The sequence below is a fragment of the Somniosus microcephalus genome, unplaced genomic scaffold (assembly GCF_052327205.1).
Source record: "Somniosus microcephalus isolate GS21.2 unplaced genomic scaffold, FLI_Smic_1.0 scaffold672, whole genome shotgun sequence".
Lineage (NCBI taxonomy): Eukaryota > Metazoa > Chordata > Chondrichthyes > Squaliformes > Somniosidae > Somniosus > Somniosus microcephalus.
Genome location: NW_028225859.1, coordinates 1 through 20375, shown reverse-complemented (window position 1 = coordinate 20375; position 20375 = coordinate 1). Strand labels below are relative to the sequence as shown.

Below are 20375 nucleotides of genomic sequence, written 5' to 3'. Positions count from 1 at the left end.
ATGGCCCACGTACATGATCTGGTAGAAGTGATAATGATTTAGATGGTTATCACCTTCTGCTTCGTCTTTTTCTTTTCTGCTTCTTGGAGACTCTCGGGGCTCCCTTATCAGCTGCCAGCTGTAGCGCCACCATCTCCCTATGTTCCTTAGACTTTAAGTGCTTCATCCTGATTTCTGCACTTTGGGAGTTTTCATCACAAGCTGGGCAGACCAAGTCCTCGTAATATTCCGTGTCACTCAACAGGTCATGGTAATATTCGGTGTCGTCCTGAACTAGTCTAGCGAGAGGGCCTGCTACTTCTTCCTTACCCAACTGGACGTTAGCCGACTGTTGTTCCCTCCCTAGACATCTTTCCTGAAGAGACTTCTTCATGCGTTCATAGTCATCCCGCTCTTCCTGGGTTTCCTGCAAATCCTTCACCAATGACCTCATTTGTGATTTCAATACTTCCCCTCCCATCGGGGATTGATTGATCGGGCTATTCAATCCTTCTACTGGAGCAGCTGTTTCAACATTCTGTTGTTCACATAGACGTGATTCAGTGTACTTTTGGCATCCCAGTAAAATCTGTGTTGCAACCTCAGCTATTTCCATAACTTTTGAGAGCTCCGAACTCCTTCCCTTTGAAGATTGAAGCTCGTGTTCAGATTGTTCCCATTGCAGAGTCTTGTCCCTCAGCATATGAAGGAGTTGGCTGACCATTAACTCTTCCACAGGAACACTGTGGATCAGAGTCTTCTCCATTTCATCCACCTTTTCCTCCAATGCTTTTACCTTTTTTTCCTCTTGTACTTTGGCTTTAAGCGCTCGGAGAAGTTGCACCTTGATGCTCTCTAGCTCATGTTCAGGGGCCATTCTTACAGTCTCTGTGTTTCTTACAGCTGCCTTTTCTTTCACTGAAAGGATTCCCAGTTGAATCTGTTCTTCAAGTTGTTGAACCTCGGTCATTGCCGCCTCATATTTGTCTTGGGTTTCCTTCAATATTTTTATGAGTTCTTGGACATCTTGACTTTCATGTTCTGCCATGTCTTTCACCTCTAATTTCTCATCTATGGATGGAACTTCTACCGATGAGTCTGTCTTGGCCTTGAGCTCATCAAGAATTTCCTGCAGCCTTTGGACTTCTTGCTCATGTTCAACCTTTAGTTGCTCATATGCTTCCACTGAAACTAGCTTTTCGGAGGTTGCCGAGTTAACCCCCTCCAGGATTGTAGCCTGGGCCTGTTCATACTGTTCCTTCAACTTCTCAAACTCTGCTTGTAAGGAGTCGTAGAGAAGAACTGGAATAAAATCCTGGCTTCCTGAAGATTCCTCTTCATTTGCTTCTTTCTGCAAATATTCTAACTCCTGAACATCATAAGGGAGATGTGATCGGTAATTGGTCACGATGGCTCTATGGTCGCTCTCTGCTTGAGCTAGCTGCTTCTGTTGTCTTTCCAGATTCTCCCATTCGGTGTCATAGAACTTTTTCATTGTTTTGATCTCTTGTACGAGACAGTAACTCAATTGTTCTAATTGTTGTCATAATTTGAAATAAAGTTGAGTCCGAGCTCGGTGTTCTTCCGTCATGGATATGTCCTTAAACTGAACAGACTCAGAATTCTCTGTCAAACTATGTTGTCGTTGTTCAGTGGAGATCTGTTCTGAAACTTTGTTCTTCTCTGGAGCATAAGCCTTTCTGCATGCCTTCGTTTTTCCAACCTTAGTCAGCAAGTCCATTTTAGCCTTGTCTTTCACATTTGGATTGGTCTTATCGTCATCCGATTCAGAATCTGAGCTGATTGTCTGCACCGAGTCCTCACTCGTTATGGCTTTTAGATAGTGCCATTCCATGTCTATTTTCTTGATCCACTCCCGTCCTAGAAGTGGTGGTCCTCCCTCAGGTAGTACATATAAGTTCATTCTTGGGTGTTCTTTACCCCTATCTCTCACCTTGACTCTTATCTTTCCCATGGGGTATACTTTATGCCCCGTGTATGTCTGCAATACGAACTTGGTATCTCTTAAGGGTATATGTGAGAATAGCTGGTGGTAATCCCTTCGATTTATGACTGATAGAGCTGATCCAGTGTCCAACTCCATTTTCACTTGGACTCCAGCTATTTTTAGCATGACCCAGATAGTTTGTAGGTCAGCTTCCTTACTCACATTGTGAATTCTCAGACTACCCAGCTCCTGGCCGTTTGGGTCTGAGTCCGAATTCTGTTCGTCTGAACTCTTCTCAGCCACCTTGTGTACTTTGTTGTACTTTTCCTGTGATGGCTTCCTTTGGTTGTTGGTCCTTTGGTTGTTGGTCTTCTTCCCTGACCGGCATACCTTCGCTATGTGACCCAGTTTGCCACATTTCCTACATTCCTGGTTCTTAAACCAGCATTGGTTCTGGTCGTGTGTTGTCTTCTCACAACGATAGCATTTTGTTGTTGTCGAGGTAATTTGATCCACACTGAGTGCCGCTGTCTTTAGTTGCATTTCCGCAGTTCCCTTCGCTGCGGCTTCGTGCGATGCTGCAATAAGGACAGCCCTGTCAAGTGTAAGGTCGTTCTCTTCGAGTAGTCGCTTTTGCGTTCCTTCCTTTGCCAATCCGCACACGAACTTGTCTCGCAATGCCTCTGTCAGATTCCCTCCAAACTGGCAGTATTTCGCTAGTCTACGCAGTTCGACCAAGTATTCTGCGTTGCTTTCGTCTTTCCGTTGCGTTCTCGCATAGAATTTGAATCGTTCCGCCAACATCAACAGTGTGGGGTTCAAGTGATCCTTCAGAACAGCCACAATATCATCGAAAGTCTGATCCGCCGGTTTAGCCGGTGATAGTAGATGCTTCAAGAGCCCGTATGTCTTCGCGCCCATCGAGTTTAGCAAGGTTATAGCTTTGTCATCTTCTTCTATTTTATTGGCCTCACAATAGATCTCAATGCGTTCCACATACGTGGCCCAGTCTTCTACCTCGGAATTAAAATCATTGATGTTACCACGCTTAGGCATCTTCCTCTCTTCCTGATAAACACCACGAATTATTTCTTTAAATTTTTTTTTTTTTTTTCCAAGATGGTGGATCCCGCGAAAATGGCGGTTTCCCGCGCTTATCTTCTCTCCCCGCCCACTTCAATGGTGGTTTCCCGCTTCTGTCTTCTTCCCCGCCTAATGGCGGCTTCCCGCGTTTCTTCCCTGGCGGGAGGGGTACACTTTCCCCACGGGCGACGGCCGCTGGCTTTCAGGTTCACAGACTGCGCGTCGGCTTCAGTGCTTTCCCTTTTCTCGGCAGGGCAACCGGCGCTGGGTACACCCCGTTGACGGCGAACAGTTTCAGCCACTGGGCTGGCTCTCGCTCAGTTCCCCTTGCTCGGGCTCTGTCTCTCTCCCGCTCGCTCGGCTCTACCGGCGCTGGGTACACCCCGTTGACGGAGAACAGTTTCAGCCGCTGGACTGGCTCTCGCTCAGTTTCCCTTGCTCGGGCTCTGTCTCTCTCCCGCTCGCTCGGCTCTACCGGTGCTGGGTACACCCCGTTGACGGAGAACAGTTTCAGCCGCTGGACTGGCTCTCGCTCAGTCTCCCTTGGTCGGCTCTGCCTCTCCCGCTCGCTCGGCTCCCAATCGCGCCTCCCAGCCCTCTCGCAGTCCGGTGCTTCCCTCCCCGGCTGCGGCTGAGTTTATCTCTTCCCGCGCCTACGTTCCCGGTCGCAGCGCTTCGTGGCTTCGGTCGCTGCCCGGCCTTTTTCGCCGGTCGCGGTCTAGCTGTCCCACGACGCCGATGCGTCCCCCAGCCTGTCTGTACCGCGGCTTCCTTGCTCCACGCTGCCCCAGTCTCAGCGCCTCTGGACCCGACTTCTGTCCGGCTCCTTTCCCCCTCGACCGTGGTCGAGAGCACCGCCTTTCTCCTCCGGTTATTCTTTTTACTTTCCCTTACTCACAGTCACCGTGGCCGCCTTGCTTCTCATGCTGATTGGCTCACTCCTCACCGTGGCAGAAGGGACAGTCAGTGCCTGTTGCTGATGGAAGACTTTGTCTCTAAATTCTTCCTCCTTTCTAGTTCTGCAGCCTCGAGTTTTCTCCCAGCAGAACGACGAGGGCGGTTGCCTCTTCTCGATGCTCGTTAACTGCTTCGGAAGTATTGTTGCCGCAGGGTACGATCGGACTCGTCGCCACTGTAAAGTCTGTGGGTTGTTCAGTTAATTAATACACAGACTCCAAGAGTAACTTAAAACAGGACTTTACTATTCGAAGGTCAGGGCGAATCTGCCCAATAAATCCTGACACAACACTTATATACTGGTGTGGTCACCGTCGGTATTACAGATGCAGAAGCCAAACAAAGTAGTGCCACACCAAAAATAGTTCTCTTAAAGGTGAACGGTTACATACAATAGTTCTCTTAAAGGTAGATGGGTACATACACTACAGTTGTCAGCACTGTTCTGAGGTTGATCTACTCTTGTTCATGTCTTTCTGTCCATGCGAACTCATTTGTTTTACGTAGCAGGTCTCGCAGACAGGCTGTCTTGGCTGACAAGTTAGGAATGAACTTTCCAATGAAGTTTATCATCCCCATGATTCGTAGCACTCCTTTTTTTGTCAGTAGGTCAGTGCATTTTGAGTACGGCGTTTACTTTTTCCATATCTGGCTCTATTCCTTTACCAGATAGATTATCTCCTAGGAAAGTGACTTCCTGGACGCCAAACTAACACTTGGCTTTGTTGAGCTTCAGTCCATTCTGGCATATGCTCTGTAGCACTTTAGTCAGTCTCTCATTGTGTTCTTTCAGTGTGGAGCCCCAGATGATGATGTCATCAACATAGACCCGAACTCCTTCCAGACCTTCAATTATGTGTTCCGTCGCTCTATGAAAGATTTCAAATGCAGATATTATCCCGAAAGACATTCTGAGGAAACAATACCTGCCAAATGGTGCGTTGAAGGTACAGTGTTTGGTGCTCTCTTCATCCAGTTTTAGTTGCCAAAATCCTTGTGAGGCATCGAGCTTTGTAAAGTATCTGGCACCTGACATTTCACTGGTGATTTCTTCTCGCTTGGGAATCTGGTAGTGTTCACGTTTTATGTTTGCATTTAAGTCTTTTGGATCCATGCATATTCTTAGATCATTGTTCTTTTTCTTGACACATACCATGGAGTTAACCCAGTCTGTTGGCTCTTCGACTTTCCTGATGACTCCTAGTGTGGTCATTCTGTCCAGTTCATTCTTGAGCCGGTCATGCAGGGGTGCTGGAACTCTTCGTGGAACATGTACCACTGGCTGAGCATCCTCCTTTAGCTGGATCTTGTAAGTGAATGTTAGAACTCCAATGCTTTAAACACATCCTGGAAATTATTCACTACAGAATCCACCAAGTCATCTGGTCTGCTTATGGCACAGTTTATACGGTAGACTCTCTTGACCAGTTCTAAGTCCTCACAAGCTTTGTCACCCAGTAGTGAATCAAGTCCTTCAGCCGCAACAGAAAACATGAGATGATGCACTTTGTCTTTGACTGTCACTTTAAGTCTGCATACACCTAAGCTATCTATTTTCTGTCCATTATAGTCCTTCAGTAGTACTGACTTTTTCTGTATTTTGGGCTTTTCTTTCATATTGTTAATGTCACTCATACTGATTAAGTTTGCTTTTGCCCCAGTGTCTAGTTTCAATGTAACTAATGCTCCATTTACCTGCAGTGGGATCATCCATTTGTCCTCTTTTACTGCATTGACGTTATGTTCAGCATTGTATATTCCTGAGGGCTGCACATTTTCTGTATCCTTTTCTATATTGTCACATGACACCATTCCTACAAAAAATGTCTCACTTAAATCAGTGTCCTCAATCACATTAACTCAGACTTGTTGCCCTTTCTTTGTTTTTACTTTTGAAAAGCATTGTTTGGCAAAGTGATTCTTTCCATGACATTTTGTGCACATTTTCCCAAACGCTGCACATTGATTTAACTGGTGTTTGTAACCACAGCGTTTACAATTAAAAATTCCTTCCTCCGATTGCTTTTCACTTCTGTTCTGCCCATGTTTCTTCCCCTTGTAGGACACAGCACCGACAGCAGCACTTACTGCAAGCGCATCATCATTGATTTCACTGAAAGTCTTGGCATGCTTTCGAGCTAACTCGCTAGCTTGGCATATTTTCACAGCAATTTCCAATGTCAGTTCGGTTTCTCTCAACAGACGTTCCCTGACTTTTTTTTATCATGAATACCAAACACAATCTGGTCACGAATCATGGATGCTTTCAGCTCAGAGAAATTACATGTCTGTGCTTTCAGTTTCAGATCAGTCAAAAAGCTATCAAAAGTCTCATTTTGCTGCTGTGTCCGAGAACGGAAGATGTACCTCTCGTAGGTTTCATTCTTTTTGGGAGAACAATGTGTATCAAACTTCTTTAGCGCATCGTCTAATTTTTCTCTGTTCTCCTCTGGATTAAATACAAATGTATTGAATACCTCTATCGCCTATGGGCCTGCAACCGTGAGCAGCAACGCTATTTTCCTTGTGCCTGGCTTCTTACCGTACCCGATGGCAGCAATGTAGAGTTCGAATTGTTGTTTAAAAGCCTGCCAATTGTAGTCAACATTTCCTGTGAGTTTCAAACGCTCTGGTGGCTCCAAATTCTCCATGTCGCGTTGCACAATATTCAGCAGATCTTACCAATCCTGGTACCATGTTATGTTCATTAACAACTAGTCGTTTTTATTAAGAACAGCTAGCTTTTGCTAGACACTTTATTGAGCACATGTGGGCTAGGTACATTATCTGTAGAGGCCTCCATCTTGACTGCTGCCTTGTGGGTAGCCTAGTGCATCGTGGGTTGCCCACTCTTATATACAGACAGCACCACCTAGAGTACCATTCCAGAATGACAGGTTACTGATCATTACAAAAACCTCCAGAACAGAGAAGAGTGAATTACATAAACCATACAACACAGAAATAGGATGTTTGACCCAACTCTCTTCCGCAAACAGCAGTTGATGCTCAGTGAAGTGTTAATTTTAAATCTGAGATTAATAGATTTTTGTTAACCAAAGGTATTAAGGGATATGGGGCAAAGGCGGAGTGAGGTCACAGATCAGCCATGATCTCAATGAATGGAGGAACATGTTCGAGGGGCTCAATGGCCACCTCCTGTTCCTATCCAGCTCATGTTTATTCTCTACACAAGCAGTGGTCCTAATCCCATGTGGCTGCCCTGTTCCTATACCATGGCATCTAATCTCGTTTAGGTACATCATTGGAGAGAGGTTCAGTTGTAACTACAGTGGTGTTTGAACTTGGTTCCCACCAGCAGTAAAAGTGAAGGTGGTCTCCCCAGAGTGTCAGAACAATCATGGGTGTGCAAGACACGTGACGCATCAATCGGCTGAGCCATTACAAATGTCCAAAGAGCTTTCATTTCCCTTGTGGTGTGGAAAACCAATGTATTTTCCAGTTTAACTCCTAGAAACAGTCCAGCCAACATTTTAATGGGCCAGAAATTCGTGAACGGGACTTGCCGCGTGTGCAAGCCCCGTATATGCACTTACCCGACGCTCCTGCCGATCACCTCCAGGGACGCCTGGAATTGGTGTTTCAAAAAGAAGAATCCCGGGCAGCGTATGACGTCACGCCGCCCAGGAGTGCAGCCAGCGCGAAGCCTGGAGCGTGCAGTGCAAGTGAGACACGCCCCTTAAGGTCTCATTGTAGTAGGACACGCCCCCAATCTCTCCAAGCAGCTGCAGAGGACTTTGTAGTTACACAGCTGCAGGGAAAGTAAGTTATCTGCTATTTTATGAATGTTTTGTGAACTTTTATAAAATTTTAAAAACGTTTACATTATTTTGAAGAATCTGAAGTAGTTTTAAACAGAATTAAAGCAATTTAAAGACTTTTAAAAGCCCTAAAAGAATTTTTTGAATTCCATGTATTTATTTAGCAATGTCGTCGTCATACGTGTCTTCACACTGTTCCCTTTGGGGAACTGTATGAAGTGGTGGAAGGATTTATGGCCATGATTAACGCTCATTCCGTGACCGTAACCATCTTTGAACCAGCCATTAGGGCGGTTAGTCCTATGGCGGGAGGGTTTTACAGGCTCCCACAAGCTATACAAGGAGGGGGGGCCACCCACACCCACGGACGCAAATATCCCACTGGATGTCAACCCAGAATTTAGAGCCGGAGCTCCGACTCCACTTGCCGGGACTGTCTGGAGCGGGGTTCGAAACCCTACCCTGATCTGGCCCAGCGGCGGGGATCCTACCGCTATGCCAAAGGCCCAATCCGATTAGCAACGTGAAATGGCTGGAATGAGCACAATTCACGGCATTAAAAGAACTCACAATTGAACTGATGATGACCTCAGCAATCTCCTCAAGGAGGTGGAGGCGCAGCGCCTGCTCATCATTGGTAATGAGAAGTCAAAGGCGCCGCAAAAAGGGCAGATGATAGCTTGGTCTTTCAAGTGGCAGCATAGGGCTCCAGTCACAGGGAGGGAAAAGGCGCAGGAAACGTATGGGTGTCACCTTTTGTGCGGAGTGGGCCTTTTGCGTAGCAGTAAGCATCCCCGCCGCTGGGCCAGAAGGAGTAGGGTTTCGAACCCCACTCCAGACAGTCCCGGCAAGTGGAGTCGGAGCTCCAACTATAAATTCTGGGTGGACATCCAGCGGGATACTTGCGTCCGTGGGTGTGGGTGGCCCCCCGCCTCAGATGGGTTGTGGGAGCCCGTAAAACCCTCACGCCATAGGACTAACCACCCTAATGGCTGGTTCAAAGATGGTTACGGTCACGGAATGAGCGTTAATCACGGCCATAAATCCTTCCACCACTTCATACAGTTCCCGAAAGGGAACAGTGTGAGGATATGTACGACGATGACCTCTTGTGCAATGCACCTCCTTGGACCCTCAGTCGCAGATGCGAGGGGGCAAATCGTGCAATTGTTAAATTTTTCATTTTTTTTTACATGTAAAATGTTGGCCCAGTAATTCCCTTCCAAATGGGCGAGTACGGTCGGGGTACTTACGCGTCTGGCCGGAGGAAATGCCGGTTTTCAGCATGCACAGCGCATGCGGGGAAAACCGGCATTTCCTGTTCTCTGAACGAAGGGGTTCAGAGGCAAAACGCGTGCGCAGTAAAATTCGCCGCTTTCATTCATGATTTCAGTGAGGTCAAGTCCTCACAACTTACATATGAAAAAAGCATGGGTACAGTTGCTCCAGAGGCTGCGGAGGAAGATATTTCTTATCGTGGAGCTTCTGAAAGTATGTATGTCTGTATATATTCCTTTGCGTGTTATGTATATATTCCTTTAGTTATGTGTATGAATGTATTATTTAATTATGACTTTCAGAGAAAGTAACTTATTGGAAAATCATAATTAAAAACATACATTCATACACATTAGTAAAGGAATATAAAACATACATACATATATGTAAAGGAATATATGCGGACATACATACATAATTACTTATTACTGATGAAAAGTTTCCTTCTTAAAAGTGCTGGAAATGTTACATTACTCATTTTAGAACACTCATTTTCACATTCCATTCACACAGCCACAATTGCTCCTTCTACCTACCGTTCTGAAAACCCGTTTAAAAAAAAAAATTTAAACTTTAAAACTTACTTAAAATTTCTTAAAATAACTTCCCTTCCTTTCCCAAACAAAAATATTGCCTTTCCGAAGCTCCACGATAAAATATATCCTCCTCCGCAGCCTTGGAACAACTTTACACCTGCTTTTTTCAAGTGTAACTTGTAAGGACTTACCCTCACTGAATTCATGAATGAAATCTACGAAGTTCACTGCGCAAGCGCTGCCTGTGCAGTCGCACGCACTGTGCCTATGAACCCCTTCGTTCTGAGGTCTGGAAATGCCGGCGTTCCCCGCATGCACTGTTCATGCTGAACGCCGGCATTTCCAACGGCCAGATGCGTGAGTACCCCGACCGTACTCACGCCTTTGGTCACGAATTTCTGGCCCATTATGAATCAGTCTATCCATGTATACTCACTCAGTGCTGGAGAGAATATTTAAAGGGCCTTTGTGGCTTGGTATTTTCAAATGGAGTTCATTCATTCCCTTTAGATGAACTATTTTTGAACAGCTTTAATGGATGTTTAATTTGTGGATTCTTCAGGAACACTCAGAAATCACCGCACACTTTGTGGGTTAAGGGCAGTCTTTTGGAACAGTTGTGGCCATTAGCGATATACCGAATGAATTAGCGAAAATAATCTAGCTCCTATTTGATCAGAATTAGCTAGTGGATCCCTACTGTCTTGTTTTGCACACTTTGTACAAAAATAATAAATTGCAGGACAACGGATTTTTACAATTTAAACTCTTTTAATAAAGCATCAAGTCTGTAAGCTTTCTCAATCAATACAGCACCGTGTGGACAAGATGGAGTTCGGACCCCTGGGTCTTCTGAACAATAGCAGTCCTTACAGCTGCCTGCAGGCCAATGACAACGCAACATGTGATCACGTGAATACAATAGGTATTGCTTCGATGCCTGCGGGCCAATGATAATCCAGTGTGCAAATGTTACACCTACAACAATGCTGCTGCAATAGAAAGTAAGTTAGTTTTTGGTAGAAAAATCATTGGCTTGAATAGGATTTATATGATTGTGGCAGAGACCACATAGGGACAGTAACACAATTCACTATGTATAGGCAATGTTATCGCTCCACGTTATGTACGGAACTTGGTTGGGTTATCGGAGCAGGGTCCCTTTAAGAGTCGTCGATTGTGTGTCGCTGTCATAGCCCTGCGACGAGGCCGAGTCCCTCAGTCCATGCGGAGAGTTAATAAAGCTAACACGTGTTTTTCTTTGCTGCTATGAAAGTCTCGCACTCTATTTCCAGTGACTCCGACATGATTACTGATTTAGCTTCACTTTACCCAACACCAACAAACTCCCCGTAGGACACACTACTGCTCGATTCAGACTAGTGCTTTACTTAATCCCAGACATCAAGTATTGCCGTCGGTGGGGCTAGAAAAAGAAAGTAACCTGGGAAAGAAAGAGAATGATAAACAGAAATGATCCTGCCCAAATGGAAGTTTCTAAGATGGCCAACGCTGTACTGTGTACACATGTCACACAGCTTTGGCAATCTAGTGCGTGACTTGTGCCATCAGTCAAATGTAAAGACAGCTCAATAGCAGATCATTCCCCCACCTTTACAGGTAAAAGTCTGAAGCAAGACACCAGGCATGTACTCTCCCTTCTCCTGACTGAAGAGTCACTACTGTCAGCACTAATTCAACCCCCTTCACCCTTGCCCATTTCTTTGTTTTAAACCACCACAGCTTAATGACTGTTTGCTGGCAGATGTTATAAAAAACCCTTTTCAGCAGGAACTGTTACCGAGAGCTCAGAAAACCATTAGAATCCTCTCCAGTGATGATTTGAAGATGTGGGCACAGCCATCCTGGGAGTGACTTCTGTATTTTGAACTTGGATCATATTACACAGCTGTGTATTGTGCAGTGGGATCTTAACCAGATCAGCTATTTAATTAAACAAAGACAAACCAGTTCAATGATGAATAACCTTTATTTCCATGTACTGTGAGTTAGATGAGAAAACTGGGAAATAATGACAACCAAAGTATTCACCACCAGAAGTTGGTCACACTTCATTTCCAACCTGTATAGAACTAATGGTTCAAGAATCCCATTCAACTCAGGCTGTGCTGGTCAAACAGGTACTCTCCCATGCCATTCTCAGGGGCTCCCAGTCTCTTCAAGTTGGTGATGTGATCTCCAAGCTTCTTGATCATCTTCACTTGCTCATCCAAGTAGTGGGTCTCCAGGAAGTCACACAACTGAAAGTGAAAAACAAAGCACAATTAGCTCAGAGGAGACATCATCAAAGGCCTTCGGAGCTTCACCGCCCATGGAGATGGTCCTTTATCTTCTACTGGATGGGGTAACTGGTACAAGTGCTGCAGAGAAATAGGTGGATTGGACGTCAGATTAGATTTACTCCAGGAGTAATGCATTTACCAATTTAAAATTGGAAAGCAGAACCCCCTTCAGTTACAACTTATCCTTTGGTGTCCCAATTTCAATCTGCTTTATGCACTGGCCTCATCTCAGTGAGATCCTGATGTTGAAGTCTTTTGTGAAAGATCATCAGAAACCTATTGGGCATGGAGATATTGCTAAAGATCAGTGATCAGATTAAGCTCCCCAGATAGCCTTCAACTCACCCAAAACATGGCAAGTGTCAGCCATGGCTTACTGGTACCACTGCCAGTCAGAAGGCCCTGGGTTGTCCCATTTCAGAGAATTGAGTGAAAAGCAACACTTCACTGCAGTACTGAGGGAGAGCTGCAATGTCAGAGGTATTGTCTTTTGGATAAAACAGTACACAAGGTCTTGTCTGCCCACATGGTACTATTTCAAAGAAAAAAAACTGGAATGTCAGTGTCCTGGCCAATATTTATCACTAACCAACTTAATAAAACAGACTATCTGGTGATTTCTCTCATTTCTGCAGCAGGATCTTGGTGTGCAGATTGACTGCCATGTTGCAAACATTACAATAATGACACTTCAAGAAGTACTGAATTGGCTGTAGTGTTTTTGGACACCGACGACAAGGAAGGCACTGTAGATATGCAAATCTTTCTTTAAATGAGACATTAGGAACTTACATGAGGGTCAGTGTTCCCAGTGGAGAGTTTGTGTAGATCCAACAGACTCTGGTTGACATCCTTCTCCAGCTGCAGAGCTCTCTGCATCACCACTAGGCCATTGCTCCACTCATCCTGCTCTGGTTTCTGAGAGTTTGTAGGGGTGGGGTATAGAGTAACATTGGAAGAAATTAGTTAACAGACTTGAACATTTCAGGAGTTAGTCAGATCACAACTCAATGTCATTCTTGATATTCTAATCCAGGATTTTAACCAGACAGTTCATCAAGAATTCTCTTTGGAGAGGAGAGGGGGAGGTGTAGGGAGGAGAGAGAGAGAGGGTGGGGGGGAGAGAGGGTGGGGGAGAGTGGGTGGGGGAAGAGAGGGTGGGGGGGAGGGGAGAGAGAGTGGGGGAGCGAGGGAGGGTGGGGGGAGCGAGAGGGTGGGGGAGCGAGGGAGGGTGGGGAGAGGGGAGCGAGAGGAGGGAGGGGAGGGAGGGAGAGAGAGTAAAGCAGGGAGAGACGGGGAGGGAGAGAGAGGGTGAGGGAGGGAGAGCGTGAGGAGAGGGGGAGGGAGAGTAAAGCAGGGAGAGACGGGGGAGGGAGAGAGAGGGTGAGGGAGGGAAAGAGTGAAGGGGTGGGACAGGGAGGGAAAGAGTGAAGCGGGGGTGGCGAGCTTACCTTCTTCCTTCCTTCGCAGGGGTCCATCGGGCCACCTTCCCCCCCCCGTCGCGCTCTCTCTCTTCACCCCGTCGCGCTCTCTCTCTCCCCCCCCGTCGCGCTCTCTCTCTTCCCCCCGTCGCGCTCTCTCTCTTCCCCCGTCGCGCTCTCTCTCTTCCCCCCCGTCGCGCTCTCTCTCTTCCCCCCGTCGCGCTGCTTCTCTCTTCCCCCCCGTCGCGCTCTCTCTCTCCCCCCCGTCGCGCTCTCTCTCTTTCCCCCCGTCGCGCTCTCTCTCTTCCCCCCCGTCGCGCTCTCTCTCTTCCCACCCGTCGCGGTCTCTCTCTTCCCCCCCGTCGCGCTCTCTCTCTTCCCCCCCGTCGCGCTCTCTCTCTTCCCCCCCGTCGCGCCCTCTCTCTTCCCCCCCGTCGCGCCCTCTCTCTTCCCCCCGTCGCGCCCTCTCTCTTTCCCCCCGTCGCGCCCTCTCTCTTCCCCCCCGTCGCGCCCTCTCTCTTCCCCCCGTCGCGCCCTCTCTCTTCCCCCCCGTCGCGCCCTCTCTCAGTCGCCCCTCTCCCGTCGCGCCCTCTCTCTTCCCCCCCGTCGCGCCCTCTCTCTTCCCCCCCGTCGCGCCCTCTCTCTTCCCCCCGTCGCGCCCTCTCTCTTCCCCCGTCGCGCCCTCTCTCTTCCCCCCCGTCGCGCCCTCTCTCTTCCCCCCGTCGCGCCCTCTCTCTTCCCCCCGTCGCGCCCTCTTCTCTTCCCCCCGTCGCGCCTCTCTCTTCCCCCCCGTCGCGCCCTCTCTCTTCCCCCCCGTCGCGCCCTCTCTCTTCCCCCCCGTCGCGCCCTCTCTCTTCCCCCCGTCGCGCCCTCTCTTCCCCCCCGTCGCGCCTCTCTCTTCCCCCCCGTCGCGCCCTCTCTCTTCCCCCGTCGCGCCCTCTCTCTTCCCCCCCGTCGCGCCCTCTCTCTTTCCCCCCGTCGCACTCTCTCTCTTCCCCCCCGTCGCGCTCTCTCTCTTCCCCCCGTCGCGCTCTCTCTCTTCCCCCCGTCGCGCTCTCTCTCTTCCCCCCCGTCGCGCTCTCTCTCTTCCCCCCCGTCGCGCTCTCTCTCTTCCCCCCCGTCGCGCTCTCTCTCTTCCCCCCCGTCGCGCTCTCTCTCTTCCCCCCCGTCGCGCTCTCTCTCTTCCCCCCCCGTCGCGCTCTCTCTTTCCCCCCCGTCGCGCTCTCTCTCTTCCCCCCGTCGCGCTCTCTCTCTTCCCCCCCGTCGCGCTCTCTCTCTTCCCCCCCGTCGCGCTCTCTCTCTTCCCCCCCGTCGCGCTCTCTCTCTTCCCCCGTCGCGCTCTCTCTCTTCCCCCCCCGTCGCGCTCTCTCTCTTCCCCCCGTCGCGCTCTCTCTCTTCCCCCCCGTCGCTCTCTCTCTCTTCCCCCCCGTCGCGCTCTCTCTCTTCCCCCCCGTCGCGCTCTCTCTCTTCCCCCGTCGCGCTCTCTCTCTTCCCCCCGTCGCGCTCTCTCTCTTCCCCCCGTCGCGCTCTCTCTCTTCCCCCCCGTCGCGCTCTCTTCCTCTTCCCCCCGTCGCGCTCTCTCTCTTCCCCCGTCGCGCTCTCTCTCTTCCCCCCGTCGCTCTCCTCTCTTCCCCCCCGTCGCGCTCTCTCTCTTCCCCCGTCGCGCTCTCTCTCTTCCCCCGTCGCGCTCTCTCTCTTCCCCCCGTCGCGCTCTCTCTCTTCCCCCGTCGCGCTCTCTCTCTTCCCCCCCGTCGCGCTCTCTCTCTTCCCCTCCATCGCGCTCTCTCTCTTCCCCTCCGTCGCGCTCTCTCTTTTCCCCCCGTCGCGCTCTCTCTTCCCCCCCGTCGCTCTTTTCCCCCCCCCGTCGCTCTCTCTCCTTCCCCCCGCCGTCGCTCTCTCTCTTCCCCCCGTCGCTCTCTCTTGCCCCCCAGTCGCTCTCTCTCTTGCCCCCCAGTCGCTCTCTCTCTTCCCCCCCAGTCGCTCTCTCTATCCCCCCAGTCGCTCTCTCTCTTCCCCCCAGTCGCTCTCTCTTTCCCCCAGTCGCTCTCTCGCTTCCCCCCCCAGTCGTTCTCCTCGCTTCCCCCCCCAGTCGCTCCCTCTCTATCAACAACATGCACTCAAAAAAGCCTCTGCACCGCCCCCCCACTCACTCTCTCTCTCTCTCTTCCCCCCCCACTCGCTCTCTCGCTTCCAACAACAACATGCCCTCGAAAAAGTCTCTCTCCTCTCTCCCGTCTCTCTCTCTCTCTTTCTCTCCCCCATCTCTCTCTCTCTCCCCCAGTCTCCCTCTCTCTCCCTCAGTCGCTCTGTCTCTCCCCAGTCTCTCTCTCTCTCCCCCCTCAGTCTCTCTCTCTATCTCCCCAGTCTCTCCCTCTCTCTCTCCACATCTCTCTCTCTCACCCCTCAGTCGCTCTCTCTCTCCCCCTCAGTCGCTCTCTCTCTCTATCTCCCCATTCTCTCTCTCTCTCCCCAGTCTCTCTCTCTCACACTCCCAATCTTTCTCTCTCTCACACTCCCAGTCTCTCTCTCTCACACTCCCAATCTCTCTCTCACACACTCCCAATCTCTCTCTCTCTCACATTCCCAATCTCTCTCTCTCTCACTCCCAGTCTCTCTCTCTCACACTCCCCAATCTCTCTCTCTCACACTCCCAATCTCTCTCTCTCACACTCCCAATCTCTCTCTCTCACACACCCAATCTCTCTCTCTCACACTCCCAGTCTCTCTCTCTCTCCTCACATTCCCAATCTCTCTCTCTCACACTCCCAATCTCTCTCTCTCTCACACTCCCAATCTCTCTCTCTCTCTCACACTCCCAATCCCTCTCTCACTCCCAATCTCTCTCTCTCTCACTCCCAATCTCTCTCACACTCCCAATCTCTCTCTCACTCCCAATCTCTCTCACACTCCCAATCTCTCTCTCTCTCACACTCCCAATCTCTCTCTCTCTCACACTCCCAATCTCTCTCTCCTTCCCTCTCTTTCTCCTTCCCGCTCTCTCCTTCCCTCTCTCTCCTTCCATCTCTCTCTCTCTTTCCTTCCATCTCTCTCTCTCTCTCTCCTTCCCCCCCTCTCTCTCTCTCTCTCCTTCCTCTCTCTCTCTCCTTCCCTCTCTCTCTCCTTCCCTCGCTCTCTCTCTCTCTCTCCTTCCCTCTCTCTCTTCCCCCCAGTCGCTCCCTCTCTCTCTTCCAACAACAACATGCCCTCGAGAAAGCCTCGGCACCGCGGGCTCCCCCAGCTAGTCTATATATATAAAGCGGCTCTTCTGTCTGTCCCGATGTCTGTCTGTCTGTCCGCCTGGTCTCTATGCGTTTGGAAGTTACAGAGCGTACCGACACGCGCGTCGCCTCAAAAGAAAGATTGCGATTCCGGACCGGTCATCGGCGTATTTACGTTTTGGCCGGACAAAAATCCCGCCCGGTATCCCAAAAACGTTCAGCGTTCCGCTCATTAGCATCTCATTAGCGACCGTGTGACGTCGAGGTCTTCCTCCAGTTGAGTGTCGAGTGACTCGACCATTGACCAATCCTACGCTTCGGTGACCTGACCCGGTCGACCAATCGGTGCGTGTGTGGGCGGGCCTTATCCTTCTGAACCGAGGTGAGTGGCCGCCATCTTGATTTTCCACAATTTTTTCCCCCACACTTTCTGTGTGTTAGGGAACTAAGGTAAATATTTGAATTATGTGTTAGGGAATTAATTAACAATTATTTCAGTTTTATGTTGTGTTTAGCAACCCCCCCCTCCCTCCTCCTCACCCTCGCGCAGGGGGTAATCGGTGCTGTCTCCAGGCCCGCTGCAGGCAGGCCTGAAGCTCCAAAAATTTCTCTATCTCTCTCTCTTCCCTCTCTCTCTCTCCTTCTCCTCTTCCCTCTCTCTCTCCTTCTCCTCTTCCCTCTCTCTCCTTCTCCTCTTCCCTCTCTGTCTCTCTCTACTTCCCCCTCTCAGGTTTGACGGTGTCGGGGCCCGAAGTGAGCCGCTCTAACGGCTGCCAGCCTGCGGGGTTTCCCTGCCTGCTCCCCGCTCTAACGGCCGCCAGCCCGCGGGGTTTCCCTGCCTACTCCCCGCGGGCCGCCTCGCGGTGCTGGCACTGACCGCGCATGCGCCCGCCCGCCCGCGAGAGCCCGCTCTGGCTTTTTTTAAAAAGGCAACCACGCATGCGCACGGCCGTTGCGCAGCCGCCTTGACGTCGGCACGCATGCCGCACGGCCCCCGTGACGCCAGCACACAGCCTCGTGAAATCGCGGGGGGGAGAGCCTCGGGAAATCGCGGGGGGGCGGAGAGAGCCTCGGGAAATCGCGGGGGGCGGAGAGAGCCTCGGAAATCGCGGGGGGGAGAGCCCTCGGGAAATCGCGGGGGGGGGGAGAGAGCCTCGGGAAATCGTGGGGGAGAGAGAGGGTGGGGGAGAAGAGAGAGAGGGGGAGGGGAGCGGAGAGAGGGTGGGGGAGGGGAGAGAGGGTGGGGGGAGCGAGAGGGTGGGGGAGTGAGGGGAGGTAGGGTGGGGGGAGGGGTGCTGAGAGGGGGGAGGGCAGGGAGAGGGGGGAGGGAGGGTGAGAGAGTAAAGCAGGAGAGACGGGGAGGGAGAGAGGGTGAGGGAGGGAGAGCGTGAGGAGAGGGGGAGGGAGAGTAAAGCAGGGAGAGACGGGGAGGGAGAGAGGGTGAGGGAGGGAGAGCGTGAGGAGAGGGGGAGGGAGAGTAAAGCAGGGAGAGACGGGGAGGGAGAGAGGGTGAGGGAGGGAGAGCGTGAGGAGAGGGAGGAGGGAGAGTAAAGCAGGGAGAGACGGGGGAGGGAGAGAGAGGGTGAGGGAGGGAAAGAGTGAAGGGGCGGGACAGGGAGGGAAAGAGTGAAGGGGTGGGAGAGCTTACCTTCTTCCTTCGCACGGGTCCATCGGGCCCACCTTCCCCCCCCCGCCCCCGTCGCGCTCTCTCTCTTCCCCCCGTCGCGCTCTCTCTCTTCCCCCCCGTCGCGCTCGCTCTCTCTTCCCCCCCGTCGCGCTCTCTCTCTTCCCCCCCCGTCGCGCTCTCTCTCTTCCCCCCCGTCGCGCTCTCTTCCCCCCCGTCGCGCTCTCTCTCTTCCCCCCCGTCGCGCTCTCTCTCTTCCCCCCCGTCGCGCTCTCTCTCTTCCCCCCCGTCGCGCTCTCTCTCTTCCCCCCGTCGCGCTCTCTCTCTTCACCCCCGTCGCGCTCTCTCTCTTCCCCCCCCGTCGCGCTCTCTCTCTTCCCCCCGTCGCGCTCTCTTCCCCCCGTCGCGCTCTCTCTCTTCACCCCCGTCGCGCTCTCTTCCCCCCCGTCGCGCTCTCTCTCTTCCCCCCGTCGCGCTCTCTCTCTTCCCCCCCGTCGCGCTCTCTCTCTTCCCCCCGTCACGCTCTCTCTCTTCCCCCCCCGTCGCGCTCTCTCTCTTCCCCGTCGCGCTCTCTCTCTTCCCCCCCCGTCGCGCTCTCTCTTCCCCCCCCGTCGCGCTCTCTCTCTTCCCCCCCGTCGCGCTCTCTCTCTTCCCCCCCGTCGCGCTCTCTCTCTTCCCCCCTGTCGCGCTCTCTCTCTTCCCCCCCGTCGCGCTCTCTCTCTTCCCCCCGTCGCGCTCTCTCTCTTCCCCCCCGTCGCGCTCTCTCTCTTCCCCCCCCGTCGCGCTCTCTCTCTTCCCCCCCGTCGCGCTCTCTCTCTCCCCCCGTCGCGCTCTCTCTCTTCCCCCCCGTCGCGCTCTCTCTCTTCCCCCCGTCGCGCTCTCTCTCTTCCCCCCCCGTCGCCTCTCTCTCTCTTCCCCCCCGTCGTGCTCTCTTCCCCCCATCGCGCTCTCTCTCTTCCCCCGTCGCGCTCTCTCTCTTCCCCCCCGTCGCGCTCTCTCTCTTCCCCCCCGTCGCGCTCTCTCTCTTCCCCCCCGTCGCGCTCTCTCTCTTCCCCCCCGTCGCGCTCTCTCTCTTCCCCCCGTCGCGCTCTCTCTCTTCCCCCCGTCGCGCTCTCTCTCTTCCCCCGTCGCGCTCTCTCTCTTCCCCGTCGCGCTCTCTCTCTTCCCCCCCGTCGCGCTCTCTTCCCCCCGTCGCGCTCTCTCTCTTCCCCCCCGTCGCGCTCTCTCTCTTCTCCCCCCGTCGCGCTCTCTCTCTTCCCCCCCGTCGCGCTCTCTCTCTTCCCCCCCGTCGCGCTCTCTCTCTTCCCCCCGTCGCGCTCTCTCTCTTCCCCCGTCGCGCTCTCTCTCTTCCCCCCCGTCGCGCTCTCTCTCTTCCCCCCCGTCGCGCTCTCTCTCTTCCCCCCCGTCGCGCTCTCTCTCTTCCCCCCCGTCGCGCTCTCTCTCTTTCCCCACCGTCGCGCGCTCTCTTTCCCCCCGTCGCGCTCTCTCTCTTCCCCCGTCGCGCTCTCTCTTCCCCCCGTCGCGCTCTCTCTCTTTCCCCCCGTCGCGCTCTCTCTCTTTCCCCCGTGCGCTCTCTCTCTTTCCCCCCGTCGCGCTCTCTCTCTTCCCCCGTCGCGCTCTCTCTCTTCCCCCCGTCGCGCTCTCTCTCTTCCCCCGTCGCGCTCTCTCTCTTCCCCCCCGTCGCGCTCTCTCTCTTCCCCCCGTCGCGCTCTCTCTCTTCCCCCGATCGCGCTCTCTCTCTTCCCCCCCGTCGCGCTCTCTCTTCCCCCCCGTCGCGCTCTCCTCTCTCTTCCCCCCGTCGCGCTCTCTTCCCCCCGTCGCGCACTCTTCCCCCGGTCGCGCTCTCTCTCTTCCCCCCGTCGCGCTCTCTCTCTTCCCCCCGTCGCGCTCTCTCTCTTCCCCCCGTCGCGCTCTCTCTCCTCCCCCCGTCGCGCTCTCTCTCTTCCCCCCGTCGCGCTCTCTCTCTTCCCCCCCGTCGCGCTCTCTCTCTTCCCCCGTCGCGCTCTCTCTCTTCCCCCGCCGCGCTCTCACTCTTCCCCCCGTCGCGCTCTCTTCCTCCGTCGCGCTCTCTCCCCCCGTCGCGCTCTCTCTCTTCCCCCCGTCGCGCTCTCTCTCTTCCCCCCGTTGCGCTCTCTCTCTTCCCCCCGTCGCGCTCTCTCTCTTCCCCCCGTCGCGCTCTCTCTCTTCCCCCCCCCGTCGCGCTCTCTCTCTTCCCCCCCCTCCCAAGTCGCTCTCTCTCTTCCCCC

At 52.6% G+C, this 20375-nt stretch overlaps 1 protein-coding gene across 1 annotated transcript; it reads right to left on the bottom strand.

Moving 5' to 3' along the window:
• Positions 1–11548: 11548 nt before the first annotated feature.
• On the bottom strand, positions 11549–12805 carry LOC147081212 (ferritin, middle subunit-like). The gene is made up of 2 exons (XM_085980897.1): positions 12659–12805; positions 11549–11824 (listed from the first exon to the last, which is right to left on the bottom strand). The coding sequence occupies exons 1-2, from the start codon at positions 12743–12745 to the stop codon at positions 11678–11680; spliced, it is 234 nt and encodes a 77-aa protein (XP_085837023.1). The 5' UTR covers positions 12746–12805; the 3' UTR covers positions 11549–11677.
• Between the last annotated feature and the right edge of the window lie 7570 nt (positions 12806–20375).